Source organism: Coregonus lavaretus (genome assembly GCF_964263955.1).
Source record: "Coregonus lavaretus genome assembly, chromosome: 37".
Taxonomy (NCBI): domain Eukaryota; kingdom Metazoa; phylum Chordata; class Actinopteri; order Salmoniformes; family Salmonidae; genus Coregonus; species Coregonus lavaretus.
Window position 1 is genome coordinate 35053363 of NC_140024.1, and position 18505 is coordinate 35071867.

General features: G+C 47.0%; 1 protein-coding gene across 1 annotated transcript in view; it reads right to left on the minus strand.

The window, feature by feature from the left end:
* LOC311111897 (long-chain fatty acid transport protein 2-like) overlaps positions 1 to 15359 on the minus strand; it is a 39182-nt gene extending 23823 nt beyond the window's left edge. Inside the window, exons 1-4 of the mRNA XM_084154818.1 lie at positions 14731 to 15359; positions 14164 to 14373; positions 12400 to 12558; positions 618 to 742 (exon numbers count right to left, since the gene is read on the minus strand). Of these exons, the coding sequence (XP_084010944.1) occupies positions 618 to 742; positions 12400 to 12558; positions 14164 to 14373; positions 14731 to 15205 (969 nt within the window). The 5' untranslated portion in view covers positions 15206 to 15359. The remainder of the gene's footprint in view (positions 1 to 617; positions 743 to 12399; positions 12559 to 14163; positions 14374 to 14730) is intronic.
* Positions 15360 to 18505: the final 3146 nt, after the last annotated feature.

The following is an 18505-nucleotide window of genomic DNA, read 5'->3' on the forward strand; positions in this document are numbered from 1 at the left end:
AACCACAGCAACTACTATGTAATGACTATGTCATAAACCTCCTGGACAGGATGCTAGAACCATAGCAACTACTATGTAATTACTATGTCATAAACCCCCTGGACATAATGCTAGAACCATAGCAACTACTATGTAATTACTATGTCATAAACCCCCTGGACAGGATGCTAGAACCATAGCAACTACTATGGAATTACTATGTCATAAACCCCCTGGACAGGATGCTAGAACCATAGCAACTACTATGTAATTACTATGTCATAAACCCCCTGGACAGGATGCTAGAACCATAGCAACTACTATGGAATTACTATGTCATAAACCTCCTGGACAGGATGCTAGAACCATAGCAACTACTATGTAATTACTATGTCATAAAGCCCCTGGACAGGATGCTAGAACCACAGCAACTACTATGTAATGAATATGTCATAAACCTCCTGGACAGGATGCTAGAACCATAGCAACTCCTATGTAATTACTATGTCATAAACCCCCTGGACATGATGCTAGAACCACAGCAACTACTATGGAATTACTATGTCATAAGCTAGTAATAATGATGAATGACAAAACGAAGGTCCCGTTGTATAGAGCTTGCAGCTGAGGTTGCTTACCTTGGGTGTGTTACAGAGGTAGCGTAAGACCTCTCCTATGTACTGGACCACGGTAACGTTGTACTTCCTGCACTCATCCCAGAACTGAGAGGCCGAGAACTTCCTCCTCAGAATGATGGTCGAGCCTGGAACACAGACAGATAGAAGAGATGAAAGAGGAACAATGAAAAGATCGGTTTGAAGAACATGCAGGTGATATAGCTTCATATCAAACAATGGCAGAACTGAAATGCTGACAAAACTGTCATGGTAAGTCAGCAGTGTTGACAAAACTGTCATGGTAAGTCAGCATTGTGTACATGGTCATCGCCAAACACCCTAACACGCAGGCGCGGTTATTAGTTCAGGCACAGGAATGAACAAGACAGAGCTCTTATAAATGAGGTACATGCTGTAAAACAGGGACCTTGTAGCGGCCGTGAGAGCAGAAATGTTGCCACACATGCTGTGAACCTGTTGTATTCACTTCAGTACCAAAATGTCCCGTAAATCTGCACCCGTGAGCTGGTACTGCATGTGCATCATAATCAGCTTGGGAGTTATTCCTAACCACGTGACCTGACCAGGACATTTCAAATAAAACTTTATTGGTCGCATTCACATATTTAGCAGATGTTATTGCGGGTGTAGTGAAATGCTTGTGTTCCTAGCTCCAACAGTGCAGTAATCTCTAATACACAACAATACACACAAATCTAAAAAGTAAAATAATGGAATTAAGAAATATATAAATATTAGGATGAGCGTCCGGAGTATATATACAGTACATATATATATATATATATATATATGATGGGATGTATATACATTATGGACAGTATATGGATAGAATATGTAGTATATCTGAAGAATAGCATACAGTGCATTCGGAAAGTATTCAGACCCCTTTACTTTTTCCACATTGTTACGTTACAGACTTATTCTAAAATGGATAAAATTGTTTTTTCCCCCCTCATCAATCTACGCACAATACCCCCTAATAACAAAGCAAAAACAGGTTTTTAGAAATGTTTGCAAATGTATTAAAAATAACAAACTGAAATATCACATTTACATAAGTATTCAGACCCTTTACTCAGTACTTTGTTTAAGCACCTTTGGCAGCAATTACAGCCTCGAGTCTTCTTGGGTATGATGCTAAAAGCTTGACACAACTGTATTTGGGGAGTTTCTCCCATTCTTCTCTGCAGATCCTCTCAAGCTCTGTCAGGTTGGATGGGGAGTGTTGCTGCACAGCTATTTTCAGGTCTCTCCAGAGATGTTAGATCGGGTTCAAGTCCGGGCTCTGGCTGGGCCACTCAAGGACATTCCAAGATTTGTCCCGAAGCCACTCCTGCATTGTCTTGGCTGTGTGCTTAGGGTCGTTGTCCTGTTGGAAGGTGAACCTTCACCCCAGTCTGAGGTCCTGAGAGCCCTGGAGCAGGTTTTCATCAAGGATCTCTCTGTACTTTTCTCTGTTCATCTTTGCCTCGATCCTGACTAGTCTCCCAGTCCCTGCCGCTGAAAACATCCCCAAAGCATGATGCTTCCACCACCATGCTTCACCGTAGGGATGGTGCCAGGTTTCCTCCAGACGTGACGCTTGGCATTCAGGCCAAAGAGTTCAATCTTGGTTTCATCAGACCAGAGAATCTTGTTTCTCATGGTCTGAGAGTCTTTAGGTGTCTTTAGGCAAAATCCAAGTGGGCTGTCATGTGCCTTTTACTGAGGAGAGGCTTCCGTCTCCGGCCATTCTACCATAAAGGCCTGATTGGTGGAGTGCTGCAGAGATGGTTGTCCTTCTGGAAGGTTCTCCCATCTCCACAGAGGAACTCTAGAGCTCTTTCAGAGTGACCATCCGATTCTTGGTCACCTCCCTGACCAAGGCCCTTCTCCCCCGATTGCTCAATTTGGCCGGGCGGCCAGCTCTAGGAAGAGTCTTAGTGGTTCCAAACTTCTTCCATTCCCAAACTTCTTCCATTTAAGAATGATGGAGGCCACTGTGTTCTTGGGGACCTTCAATGCTGCAGAATTTTTTTGGCACCCTTACCCAGATCTGTGCATCGACACAATCCTGTCTCGGAGCGCTACGGACAATTCCTTCGAACTCATGGCTTGGTTTTTGCTCTGACATGCACTGTCAACTGTGGGATCTTATATAGACAGGTGTGTGCCTTTCCAAATCATGTCCAATCAATTGAATTTACCACAGGTGGACTCCAATCAAGTTGTAGAAAAAACTCAAGGATGATCCATGGAAACAGGATGCACCTGAGCTCAATTTCTAGTCTCATAGCAAAGGGTCTGAATACTTATGTCAATATGATATTTCTGTTTTTTATTTTTAATACATTTGCAAAAAAAATCTAAAAACCTGTTTTCGCTTTGTCATTATGGGGTATTGTGTGTAGATTGGTGAGGAAATTGTTTTATTTAATCCATTTTAGAATAAGGCTGTAACTTAACAAAATGTGGAAAAAGTCAAGGGGTCTGAATACTTTCCGAAGTTACTGTATGTACAGCCATAGTTGTATACAGGTAACGAGCTGAGATTAGGAGCTCACTCTTAAAGGGAGTCTCCTAATCTCAGCTCGTTACCTGTATAAAAGACACCTGTCCACAGAAGCAATCAATCAATCAGATTCCCAACTCTCCACCATGGCCAAGACCAAAGAGCTCTCCAGGGATGTCAGGGACAAGATTGTAGACCTACACAAGGTTGGAATGGGCTAAAAGACCATCGCCAAGCAGCTTGGTGAGAAGGTGACAACAGTTGGTGCGATTATTCGCAAATGGAAGAAACACAAAATAACTATCAATCTCCCTCGGCCTGGGGCTCCATGCAAGATCTCACCTTGTGGAGTTGCAATGATCATGAGAACGGTGAGGAATCAGCCCAGAACTACACGGGAGGATCTTGTCAATGATCTCAAGGCAGCTGGGACCATAGTCACCAAGAAAACAATTGGTAACACACTACGCCGTGAAGGACTGAAATCCTGCAGCGCCCACAAGGTACCCCTGCTCAAGAAAGCACACATACAGGGCCGTCTGAAGTTTGCCAATGAACATCTGAATGATTCAGAGGAGGACTGGGTGAAAGTGTTGTGGTCAGATGAGACCAAAATCGAGCTCTTTGGCATCAACTCAACTCGCCGTGTTTGGAGGAGGAGGAATGCTGCCTATGACCCCAAGAACACCATCCCCACCGTCAAACATGGAGGTGGAAACATTATGCTTTGGGGGGGGTTTTCTGCTAAGAGGACAGGACAACTTCACTGCATCAAAGGGACGATGGACGGGGCCATGTACCGTCAAATCTTGGGTGAGACCCTCCTTCCCTCAGCCAGGGCATTGAAAATGGGTCGTGGATGGGTATTCCAGCATGACAATGACCCAAAACACACGGCCAAGGCAACAAAGGAGTGGCTCAAGAAGAAGCACATTAAGGTCCTGGAGTGGCCTAGCCAGTCTCCAGACCTTAATCCCATAGAAAATCTGTGGAGGGAGCTGAAGGTTCGAGTTGCCAAACGTCAGCCTCGAAACCTTAATGACTTGGAGAAGATCTGCAAAGAGGAGTGGGACAAAATCCCTCCTGAGATGTGTGCAAACCTGGTGGCCAACTACAAGAAATGTCTGACCTCTGTGATTGCTAACAAGGGTTTTGCCACCAAGTACTAAGTCATGTTTTGCAGAGGGGTCAAATACTTAATTCCCTCATTAAAATGCAAATCAATTCATAACATTTTTGACATGCGTTTTTCTGGATTTTTTTGTTGTTATTCTGTCTCTCACTGTTCAAATAAACCTACCATTAAAATTATAGACTGATCATGTCTTTGTGAGTGGGCAAACGTACAAAATCAGCAGGGGATCAAATACTTTTTTCCCTCACTGTATGTGCATAGGGCAGCAGCCTCTAAGGTGCATGGTAGAGTAACCGGGTGGTAGCCGGCTAGTGACAGTGACTAAAGTTCAGGGCAGGGTACTGGGCGGAGGCCAGATAGTGGTGACTATTTAACAGTGATAACCTTGAGATAGAAGCTGTTTTTCAGTATCTCGGTCTCAGCTTTGATGCACCTGTAGTGACCTTGACTAGAATACAGTATATACATATGAAATGGGTAAAACGGTATGTAAACATTATTAAAGTGACCAGTGTTCCATTATTAAAGTGACCAGTGTTCCATTATTAAAGTGACCAGTGTTCCATTATTAAAGTGACCAGTGTTCCATTATGGTGCATCTTTTGGTGCATCTGTAGAAGTTTGTGAGAGGCCAAGCCAAATTTCTTCAGCCTCCTGAGGTTGAAGAGGCGCTGTTGCACCCTTTCACCACATTGTCTGTGTGAGTAGACCATTTCAGATTGTCAGTGATGTCTACGCCGTGGAACTTGAAGCTTTTCACCTTCTCCAATGCGGCCCTGTCGATGTGGATGGGGGCGTGCTCCTTCTAATGTCTCAATTTACATTTTAGTCATTTAGCATCAAACATTGTTATATCCAGAGCAATTACAATCAACCTCTGGGCAACCTCCAGGCCCCAGTTATACATTAGACCATAACTAGAGTCTTGTTTAGAGTCTGTCCTGGTCAGATTACGTGGTGAAGGGAAACTCTGGGCCCTAATCATAGTCTATAACTAAAGCCTTGCTTAGAGTCTGTCCTGGTCAGATTATGTGGTGAGGGGAAACTCTGGGCCCTAATCATAGTCTATAACTAGAGTCTTGTTTAGAGTCTGTCCTGGTCAGATTACGTGGTGAGGGGAAACTCTGGGCCCTAATCATAGTCTATAACTAGAGTCTTGTTTAGAGTCTGTCCTGGTCAGATTACGTGGTGAGGGGAAACTCTGGGCCCTAATCATAGTCTATAACTAGAGTCTTGTTTAGAGTCTGTCCTGGTCAGATTACGTGGTGAAGGGAAACTCTGGGCCCTAATCATAGTCTATAACTAGAGCCTTGTTTAGAGTCTGTCCTGGTCAGATTACGTGGTGAGGGGAAACTCTGGGCCCTAATCATAGTCTATAACTAAAATCTTGTTTAGAGTCTGTCCTGGTCAGATTACGTGGTGAGGGGAAACTCTGGGCCCTAATCATAGTCTATAACTAAAGCCTTGGTTAGAGTCTGTCCTGGTCAGATTACGTGGTGAGGGGAAACTCTGGGCCCTAATCACAGTCTATAACTAGAGTCTTGTTTAGAGTCTGTCCAGGTCAGATTACGTGGTGAGGGGAAACTCTGGGCCCTAATCATAGTCTATAACTAGAGTCTTGTTTAGAGTCTGTCCTGGTCAGATTACGTGGTGAGGGGAAACTCTGGGCCCTAATCATAGTCTATAACTAGAGTCTTGTTTAGAGTCTGTCCTGGTCAGATTACGTGGTGAGGGGAAACTCTGGGCCCTAATCATAGTCTATAACTAGAGCCTTGGTTAGAGTCTGTCCTGGTCAGATTACATGGTGAGGGGAAACTCTGGGCCCTAATCATAGTCTATAACTAGAGTCTTGTTTAGAGTCTGTCCTGGTCAGATTACGTGGTGAGGGGAAACTCTGGGCCCTAATCATAGTCTATAACTAGAGTCTTGGTTAGAGTCTGTCCTGGTCAGATTACGTGGTGAGGGGAAACTCTGGGCCCTAATCATAGTCTATAACTAAAGCCTTGGTTAGAGTCTGTCCTGGTCAGATTACGTGGTGAGGGGAAACTCTGGGCCCTAATCATAGTCTATAACTAAAGCCTTGGTTAGAGTCTGTCCTGGTCAGATTACGTGGTGAGGGGAAACTCTGGGCCCTAATCATAGTCTATAACTAGAGTCTTGTTTAGAGTCTGTCCTGGTCAGATTACGTGGTGAGGGGAAACTCTGGGCCCTAATCATAGTCTATAACTAGAGTCTTGTTTAGAGTCTGTCCTGGTCAGATTACGTGGTGAGGGGAAACTCTGGGCCCTAATCATAGTCTATAACTAGAGTCTTGTTTAGAGTCTGTCCTGGTCAATTACGTGGTGAGGGGAAACTCTGGGCCCTAATCATAGTCTATAACTAGAGTCTTGTTTAGAGTCTGTCCTGGTCAATTACGTGGTGAGGGGAAACTCTGGGCCCTAATCATAGTCTATAACTAGAGTCTTGTTTAGAGTCTGTCCTGGTCAATTACGTGGTGAGGGGAAACTCTGGGCCCTAATCATAGTCTATAACTAAAGCCTTGGTTAGAGTCTGTCCTGGTCAGATTACGTGGTGAGGGGAAACTCTGGGCCCTAATCATAGTCTATAACTAGAGTCTTGTTTAGAGTCTGTCCTGGTCAGATTACGTGGTGAGTGGAAACTCTGGGCCCTAATCATAGTCTATAACTAGAGTCTTGTTTAGAGTCTGTCCTGGTCAGATTACGTGGTGAGGGGAAACTCTGGGCCCTAATCATAGTCTATAACTAAAGTCTTGTTTAGAGTCTGTCCTGGTCAGATTACGTGGTGAGGGGAAACTCTGGGCCCTAATCATAGTCTATAACTAAAGCCTTGGTTAGAGTCTGTCCTGGTCAGATTACGTGGTGAGGGGAAACTCTGGGCCCTAATCATAGTCTATAACTAGAGTCTTGTTTAGAGTCTGTCCTGGTCAGATTACGTGGTGAGGGGAAACTCTGGGCCCTAATCATAGTCTATAACTAAAGCCAGGAGATTTTCCTGGTCATGTTAAGTGGTGAGGGGGGAAACCTGGGCTGGCCTTAAACCAACTCTGACATTCCAGAACCACAGTTCTATCAGACATAACAAGGTAAAAGAGGCTGTTTTGTTTTCGCTACGTGATTAAATATCCCTTCAATTAGTAACTCTGCTCTGAGGTCAAACAGAAGAGTGAAATGAACTATAGCCCACTTGGAGAACTCAGGAAAACGGTCTCACTAAGAGAATTGGCATCTCAAATGGCACCCTTTTCCCTACACAGTGCACTACTTTTGACCAGAGCCCAATAGGCCTTGGTCAAAATTAGTGCACTCTGAAGAGAAAAGGGTGGCAGTTGGGACGGAGCCGAAAAGAAAGAAGTGGCGAGCCAACTCGTTTGCTGTTTTTTCTGCCCAGTGGCTTTGGCTGTGTTGAGATAACCCGGGTTTACATGCACAAGGACCTCTTTCATTTGATTTCCCCTTCCGTGGGAGGGGGGGGGGGAGTAAATGGCTAAGTAAATGGCTTCAACTAGAAAGGCCAAGCCACAGACCTTAACATTACCCCTTACACACCTACTACCTCACTATTGCCTCTACACACCTACTACCTCATAAAATATTACCCCTTACACACCTACTACCTCAATATTGCCTCTACCCACCTACTACCTCATAAAATATTACCCCCTACCTACCTACTACCCCAATATTACCCCCTACCCACCTACTACCTCAATATTACCCCCTACCCACCTACTACCTCAATATTACCCCCTACCCACCTACTACCTCAATATTACCCCCCAACCCACACAACCTCAATATTACCCCCTACCCACCTACTACCTCAATATTACCCCCTACCCACCTACTACCTCAACATTACCCCCCAACCCACACACTACCCCAATATTACCCCCTACCCACCTACTACCTCAATATTACCCCCCAACCCACCTACTACCCCAATATTACCCCCTACCCACCTACTACCTCAATATTACCCCCTACCCACCTACTACCCCAATATTACCCCCTACCCACCTACTACCTCAATATTACCCCCTACCCACCTACTACCCCAATATTACCCCCTACCCACCTAATACCCCAATATTACCCCCTACCCACCTACTACCCCAATATTACCCCACTACCTACCTAATACCCCAATATTACCCCCTACCCACCTACTACCCCAATATTACCCCCTACCCACCTAATACCCCAATATTAACCCCTACCCACCTACTACCCCAATATTACCCCCTACCCACCTAATACCTCAATATTACCCCCTACCCACCTACTACCTCAATATTACCCCCTACCCACCTACTACCTCAATATTACCCCCTACCCACCTAATACCTCAATATTACCCCCTACCCACCTACTACCTCAATATTACCCCCTACCCACCTAATACCTCAATATTACCCCCTACCCACCTAATACCTCAATATTACCCCCCAACCCACACACTACCTCAATATTACCCCCTACCCACCTACTACCCCAATATTACCCCCTACCCACCTACTACCTCAATATTACCCCCTACCCACCTAATACCTCAATATTACCCCCTACCCACCTAATACCTCAATATTACCCCCCAACCCACACACTACCTCAATATTACCCCCTACCCACCTACTACCCCAATATTACCCCCTACCCACCTAATACCTCAATATTACCCCCTACCCACCTAATACCTCAATATTACCCACTACCCACCTACTACCTCAATATTACCCACTACCCACCTACTACCTCAATATTACCCCCTACCCACCTACTACCCCAATATTACCCCCTACCCACCTAATACCCCAATATTACCCCCTACCCACCTAATACCCCAATATTACCCCCTACCCACCTAATACCCCAATATTACCCCCTACCCACCTACTACCCCAATATTACCCCCTACCCACCTACTACCTCAATATTACCCACTACCCACCTACTACCTCAATATTACCCCCTACCCACCTACTACCCCAATATTACCCCCTACCCACCTACTACCTCAATATTACCCACTACCCACCTAATACCCCAATATTACCCCCTACCCACCTACTACCTCAATATTACCCCCTACCCACCTACTACCTCAATATTACCCCCTACCCACCTACTACCTCAATATTCCCCCCTACCCACCTACTACCTCAATATTACCCCCTACCCACCTACTACCTCAATATTACCCCACTACCCACCTACTACCCCAATATTACCTCCTACCCACCTACTACCCCAATATTACCCCCTACCCACCTACTACCCCAATATTACCCACTACCCACCTACTACCTCAATATTACCCCCCTACCCACCTACTACCTCAATATTACCCCCCTACCCACCTAATACCTCAATATTACCCCACTACCTACCTAATACCCCAATATTACCCCCTACCCACCTACTACCCCAATATTATCTCCTACCCACCTACTACCTCAATATTACCCCCTACCCACCTACTACCTCAATATTACCCCCTACCCACCTACTACCTCAATATTACCCCACTACCTACCTAATACCCCAATATTACCCCCTACCCACCTACTACCCCAATATTACCCCCTACCCACCTACTACCTCATAAAATATTACCCCCTACCCACCTACTACCTCAATATTACCCCCTACCCACCTACTACCCCAATATTACCCCCCTACCTACCTACTACCTCAATATTACCCACTACCCACCTACTACCTCAATATTACCCCCTACCCACCTAATACCCCAATATTACCCCCTACCCACCTACTACCCCAATATTACCCCCTACCCACCTAATACCTCAATATTACCCCCTACCCACCTACTACCTCAATATTACCCCCCAACCCACACACTACCTCAATATTACCCCCTACCCACCTACTACCTCAATATTACCCCCTACCCACCTACTACCCCAATATTACCCCCCTACCTACCTACTACCTCAATATTACCCACTACCCACCTACTACCCCAATATTACCCCCTACCCACCTACTACCCCAATATTACCCCCTACCCACCTAATACCTCAATATTACCCCACTACCCACCTACTACCTCAATATTACCCCCTACCCACCTAATACCCCAATATTACCCCACTACCCACCTAATACCCCAATATTACCCCCTACCCACCTACTACCCCAATATTAGCCCCTACCCACCTACTACCTCAATATTACCCCACTACCCACCTACTACCCCAATATTACCCCCTACCCACCTACTACCCCAATATTATCCCCTACCCACCTACTACCTCAATATTACCCCCTACCCACCTACTACCTCAATATTACCCCACTACCTACCTACTACCTCAATATTACCCCCTACCCACCTAATACCTCAATATTACCCCCTACCCACCTACTACCTCAATATTACCCCCTACCCACCTACTACCCCAATATTACCCCCTACCCACCTACTACCCCAATATTACCCACTACCCACCTACTACCTCAATATTACCCCCTACCCACCTACTACCCCAATATTACCCCCTACCCACCTAATACCTCAATATTACCCCACTACCCACCTACTACCTCAATATTACCCCCTACCCACCTAATACCCCAATATTACCCCACTACCCACCTAATACCCCAATATTACCCCCTACCCACCTACTACCCCAATATTAGCCCCTACCCACCTACTACCTCAATATTACCCCACTACCCACCTACTACCCCAATATTACCCCCTACCCACCTACTACCCCAATATTACCCCCTACCCACCTACTACCCCAATATTACCCCCTACCCACCTACTACCCCAATATTACCCCCTACCCACCTAATACCCCAATATTACCCCCTACCCACCTACTACCCCAATATTACCCCACTACCCACCTACTACCCCAATATTACCCCACTACCCACCTACTACCCCAATATTACCCCCCAACACACACACTACCCCAATATTACCCCCTACCCACCTACTACCTCAATATTACCCCCTACCCACCTACTACCCCAATATTACCCCCTACCCACCTACTACCCCAATATTACCCCCTACCCACCTACTACCCCAATATTACCCCCCAACACACACACTACCCCAATATTACCCCCTACCCACCTACTACCCCAATATTACCCCCTACCCACCTACTACCTCAATATTACCCCCTACCCACCTAATACCCCAATATTACCCCCTACCCACCTAATACCCCAATATTACCCCAATATTACCCCACTACCCACCTACTACCCCAATATTACATTTACATTACATTTTAGTCATTTAGCAGACGCTCTTATCCAGAGCGACTTACAGTTAGTGATTACATATTTTTTTTATACTGGCCCCCCGTGGGAATCGAACCCACAACCCTGGCGTTGCAAACGCCATGCTCTATCAACTGAGCTACATCCCTGCCGGCCATTCCCTCCCCTACCCTAGACGACGCTGGGCCAATTGTGCGCCGCCCATGAGTCTCCCGGTCGCGGCCGGCTGCGACAGAGCCTGGATTCGAACCAGGATCTCTAGTGGCACAGTTAGCACTGCGATGCAGTGCCTTAGACCACTGCGCCACTCAGGAGCTCTTACCCCCTACCCACCTAATACCTCATACAATACAATATCCCGTGTGTATCAAGAATGGTCCACCACCCAGCCATCTTGACAATGTGGGAAGCATTGGAGTCAACATGCTTTCAACACCTTGTAGAGTCCATGCCCCGACAAATTGAGTATGTTCTTAGGGTAAAAGGTGGGGTGCAACCCAATATTAGGAAGGTGTTCTTAATGTTTTGTACACTCAGTGTAAACTCACCAGTCTCGATGGATCCTGTATAAACTCACCTGCCTCGATGGATCCTGTATAAACTCACCTGTCTCGATGGATCCTGTATAAACTCACCTGCCTCGATGGATCCTGTATAAACTCACCTGCCTCGATGGATCCTGTATAAACTCACCTGCCTCGATGGATCCTGTATAAACTCACCTGCCTCGATGGATCCTGTATAAACTCACCTGCCTCGATGGATCCTGTATAAACTCACCTGCCTCGATGGATCCTGTATAAACTCACCTGCCTCGATGGATCCTGTATAAACTCACCTGCCTCGATGGATCCTGTATAAACTCACCTGTCTCGATGGATCCTATGAAGCCGATGATGAAGCCGGCGGTGTGGTAGAGGGGCAGGTTGAGGTAGATGACATCACCAGGCGTGACACCGGTGGAGTCCAGCACGGCCAGGGCAGCCAGAAGACGGTTCTGATTAACCACCGCTGCTTTAGGCAGACCTACAGGAGCAGTAGAAAGAGGAGAGAGATGATTACAGCAGGAGAGAGAGAGAGGGCTGTTCATATAGAGGTCCCCTGTAGCTCAGTTGGTAGAGCATGGCACTTGCAACGCCAGGGTTGTGGGTTCGTTTCCCACGGGGGGCCAGTATGAAAATGTATGCACTCACTAACTGTAAGTCGCTCTGGATAAGAGCGTCTGCTAAATGACTAAAATCTAAAATGTAAATGTAATATACAGTAGCACTGGCAGGAGAGAGAGAGCTGTTCATATACAGTAGCACTGGCAGGAGAGAGAGGGCTGTTCATATACAGTAGCACTGGCAGGAGGAGAGGGCTGTTCATATACAGCAGCACTGGCAGGAGAGAAAGAAGGAGAAAGGAAACAGAGAGGAGGAAGCAGAGAAGCAGTGCTCTAGAAGGTGATGTCTGACTAGTAGACCATACCTGTGTAGCACCCTCCTCCTTTACCTATACCCCCTCCCTCTCCCTCTCCCTCCCCCTCACCTGTACCCCCTCCCTTCCACTCTGACCTCCCCCTCCCCTGTACCCCCTCCCTCTCCCTTCCCCTCTGTCCTCCCCTATACCCCCTCCCTCTCCCTTCCCCTCTGTCCTTCCCCTCTGTCCTCCCCCTCCCTTCCCCTCTGTCCTCTCCCTTCCCCTCTGTCCTCCCCCTCACCTGTTCCCTCTCCCTTCCCCTCTGTCCTCCCCCTCCCTTCCCCTCTGTCCTCCCCCTCCCTCTCCCTTCCCCTCTGTCCTCCCCCTCCCCTGTACCCCCTCCCTCTCCCTTCCCCTCTGTCCTCCCCCTCCCTCTCCCTCTCCATTCCCCTCTGTCCTCCCCCTCCCCTGTACCCCCTCCCTCTCCCTTCCCCTCTGTCCTCCCCCTCCCCTGTACCCCCTCCCTCTCCCTTCCCCTCTGTTGTCCCCCTCCCCTGTACCCCCTCCCTCTCCCTTCCCCTCTGTCCTCCCCCTCCCCTGTACCCCCTCCCTCTCCCTTCCCCTCTGTCCTCCCCCTCCCCTGTACCCCCTCCCTCTCCCTTCCCCTCTGTCCTCCCCCTCCCCTGTACCCCCTCCCTCTCCCTTCCCCTCTGTCCTCCGCCTCACCTGTACCCCCTCCCTTCCACTCTGACCTCCCCCTCCCCTGTACCCCCTCCCTCTCCCTTCCCCTCTGTCCTCCCCCTCACCTGTACCCCCTCCCTCTCCCTTCCCCTCTGTCCTCCCCCTCACCTGTACCCCCTCCCTCTCCCTTCCCCTCTGTCCTCCCCCTCCCCTGTACCCCCTCCCTCTCCCTTCCCCTCTGTCCTCCCCCTCACCTGTACCCCCTCCCTCTCCCTTCCCCTCTGTCCTCCCCCTCACCTGTACCCCCTCCCTCTCCCTTCCCCTCTGTCCTCCCCCTCCCCTGTACCCCCTCCCTCTCCCTTCCCCTCTGTCCTCCCCTATACCCCCTCCCTCTCCCTTCCCCTCTGTCCTCCCCCTCCCCTATACCCCCTCCCTCTCCCTTCCCCTCTGTCCTCCCCCTCCCCTATACCCCCTCCCTCTCCCTTCCCCTCTGTCCTCCCCCTCCCCTGTACCCCCTCCCTCTCCCTTCCCCTCTGTCCTCCGCCTCACCTGTGGTCCCAGAGGTGTAGATGTAGACAGCAGGGCTTTTGAAGGTGATGTCCGAGCGGAGGGACTGAGGGAGAGGTGTGTCCGATGCTTCCTCCACCTGGTCAGAGAAGCCCTCCACGCCAGGTGTGTCACACTGTTTAGTCATCAGGTACACACACACACCCTGCTCCCTCAGGGATGGGAGCACCTCCTCCACCGCTTCCTGCAGCTCTGAGAGAAGAACTCAATATTCAATACTTGATCAAAACTGGACTCCAGCTGTTCTAGACTGCAGAGAAAAAATTTAACTTTTGCCCCCACGGTCATGAATTATCATTTGATTATCATTATCATTTGAGTTTCAATAGGCTATTGCAGACCTTTGTCTTTTTCATTCCATCCCTCTGGATGTGCATGTCTCTGATAAACTCATAACAACACCTGTGATTTTCACCTACTGTCATAATGTAGTAATCTCAACCAGACACTTCTGCCTATGAGGAATTAGCCTCGGGATGAGTTTACTTTGATAGTGATATCCGCCTGCTGAAGGGCCAACGGGTAGGCATTGGGGTATTGGTCACTTACCCGCGGCTGCTATGAGCAGCTTGGCGCTGCAACAGTTGAAGCAGTGCAGCAGAGATCTAGATCTGATGTTATGGTTGAGAAGCGCTACGGGACATCCCAGTTTGGCCAGGGCCAGCCAGGTGAAGATGAAGGCAGGTTCGTTTCCCATAAAAAGAGCCACGGTATCCCCCGGTCGCAGCTCCGAGTGCCTCTGTAAAGCGTTGGCTATTTTGTTGCTTCTTCTGTCCGTGTCCTGATACGAATAGGTTTTATTTTCAAACACGATGAACGGTCTGTCCGCATGAGCGGCGGACTGCTCCAAAAAACGGTCCAGAACCAAAAATAACGGTTTCCTTCTCCTCCGTAAAACAAACTTCAGCAAAATCCGAACCAAGTCCGCGAGGTAGAAGGCATCTTTCCAGAAGTAAGGAAAGAAAGTTTTAAGAACTAGCGGTGTGACGGCCAGACTGGCGAAAAGGATAGAAACCAAGTACATTGTTGAGCACAACGTCGAGCTCCTATGCTTCTGGGTGAATTGTAGATTCGTTTATTCTCTGTGGATAAAAAAAATAGGATAACAATCGGATCAAAACAAAAGTGTAGCGCGCCGCAAACAGTTATTACCGTCGCAGGCGAATTTCTTTTCAAATGTGGAATGCCTCAAATCGACTAAACATGTTCGTTTTTTCAAGTGTGGGCGGGACATTGAGTATTTAATAGTGCAGGAGACCCAGGTTTATCATTCTTTCTTCTGAAATCCTCTTACAGGACATAAACACACACAGAGAGCCGCCTCTAGCGTTTTGGGGGCCCTAAGCGAGATTTGGGCCCCCACCTCGCAGGCATAACAATTTAGTGGCCCCACTCATGGCTGCAAAGAGAACATTTTGTCCTGCAATTCTACACATTTTGCCATGGGGTGCAGAGAAAATGTTGTCCTGCAATTCTACACATTTTGCCATGGGGTGCAGAGAAAATGTTGTCCTGCAATTTTACACATTTTGCCAAGGGGTGCAGAGAAAATGTTGTCCTGCATTCTACACATTTTGCCATGGGGTGCAGAGAAAATGTTGCAGTTTTAAAGGACATTTCAAATGATTCTACTCAATTTGCCATGAGATGGAGAGAAGAATTTGCAGTTTTAAAGGTAATTCCCTGCAGTTCTACACATTTTGTCATGGCTTACACTACCAGTCAAAGTTTTGGACACACCTACTCATTGTAGTAACGATGGCCGGGCACGCAAGGCACGTGCCCAGGGGCCCTGACCTCCAGTGGGCCCCCGTTTATTTTCACTCAGACATCATTTGATCATGACATACACTACCAGTCAAAAGTTTGGACACACCTACTCATTCCAGGGTTTTTCTTTATTTTTACTATTTTCTACATTGTAGAATAATAGTGAAGACATCAAAACTATGAAATAACACATATGGAATCATGTAGTAACCTAAAAAGTGTTAAACAAATCAACATATATTTTTATATTTGAGATTCTTCAAATAGCCACCCTTTGCCTTGATGACAGCTTTGCACACCCTTGGCATTCTCTCAACCAGCTTCATGAGGTAGTCACCTGGAATGCATTTCAATTAACAGGTGTGCCTTCTTAAAAGTGAATTTGTGGAATTTCTTTCCTTCTTAATGCGTTTGAGCCAATCAGTTGTGTTGTGACAAGGTAGGGGGGGTATACAGAAGATAGCCCTATTTGGTAAAATACCAAGTCCATATTATGGCAAGAACAGCTCAAATAAGCAAAGAGAAACGACATTCCATAATTACTTTAAGACATGAAGGTCAGTCAATACTGAACATTTCAAGAACGTTGAAAGTTTCTTCAAGTGCAGTTGGAAAAACCATCAAGCACTATGATGAAACTGGCTCTCATGAAGACTGCCAAAGGAATGGAAGACCCAGAGTTACCTCTGCTGCAGAGGATAAGTTCATTAGAGTTACCAGCCTCAGAAATTGCAGCCCAAATAAATGCTTCACAGAGTTCAAGTAACAGACAACAGACACATCTCAACATCAACTGTTCAGAGGGAACTGTGTGAATCAGGCCTTCATGGTCGAATTTCTGCAAAAAAAAACACTACTAAAGGACACCAATAAGAAGACGAGACATGCTTGGGCCAAGAAACACGAGCAATGGACATTAGATTGGTGGAAATGTGTCTGGAGTCCAAATTGGAGATTTGTGGTTCAAACCGCCGTGTCTTTGTGAGACGCAGTGTGGGTGAATGGATTATCTCCGCATGTGTAGTTCCCACCGTAAAGCATGGAGGAGGAGATGTTATGGTCTGGGGGTGTTTTGCTGGTGACACTGTCTGTGATTTATTTAGAATTCAAGGCACACTTAACCAGCATGGCTACCACAGCATTCTACAGCGATACGCCATACCATCTGGTTTGGGCTTAGTGGGACTATCATTTGTTTTTCAACTGGACAATGACCCAACACACCTCCAGGCTGTGGAAGGGCTATTTTACAAAGAAGGAGAGTGATGGAGTGCTGCATCAGATGACCTGGCATCCACAATCCCCCGACCTCAACCCAATTGAGATGGTTTGGGATGAGTCGGACGGCAGAGTGAAGGAAAAGCAGCCAACAAGTGCTCAGCATATGTGGGAACTCCTTCAAGACTGTTGGAAAAGCATTCCAGGTGAAGCTGGTTGAGAGAATGCCAAGAGTCTGCGAAGCTGTCATCAAGGCAAAGGGTGGCTATTTGAAGAATCTCAAATATAAAATATATTTTGATTTGTTTAACACTTTTTTGGTTACTACGTGATTCCATATGTGTTATTTCATAGTTTTGATGTCTTCATTATTATTCTACAATGTAAAAATAAAGAAAAAAACCCTGGAATGAGTAGGTGTGTCCAAACTTTAGACTGGTAGTGTATGTCATGATCATATGATGTCTGAGTGAAAATAAACGGGGGCCCACTGGAGGTTTAGGGCCCCTGGGCACGTGCCTTGCGTGCCCGGTCAATAATTTGGCCATCGTTACTACAAGGTTTAGATAACTGGCTAGAGGTTTAGATAACTGGCAATCTATAAAATGTTAGCTGACATGGGCTAATTGATTGACAGTCAGTAACTGACATAACAAGAGGATAACTGCTGATGCACAACCACATTTCAAAATAGCACTTTGTGCATTCTACTATGCTATCGCTCAACAGTAAATTGAGACCCTGACTGACCTTGACATCAGCACGTTGTCTGCGTATGGGCAGAGGCGGCTCTGCCTGTGATAGAAGGAAAGTTAACAGATGGCTCCCGGCTGACAGGAAGCGTTATGTCACTTAGAAGCCTACCTGCTGATCCCTGATCAGATTGACACCACAACAGGACAGTACAGAATGTAGGCTACAGTCACTGAGTCGTGTTGTGGGGTTGAAAGGGCTTATTTACTAGACTGAGACCTTACCTTATATACAGTACACCATGTTCATGTTTATTCTAATGACCCAGGTGCCACACATAGGGCTGAACGATTAATTGCATTCGCGATAATATCGCGATTTGACTGAACGCGATTTTCTAATCGCAACGTGCGCGATTTGAGGTGGTCACGTGACGCGACTTTTCATGCTGTCCAGCGCAATGGCCTCTTGCTCGACGGAACAGTCAGAAACTGACACAGCTGATACTTTAATATCGAAGAGGAACAGCACGTCGGTGGTGTGGAACTATTTTGGTTTTAAAAAAGAAGATGCTGAGCAGCGTCAGGTGTTGTGCAGAGCATGCCGTGCTCCGATTGCTACTTCACGGGGTAACACTACAAAC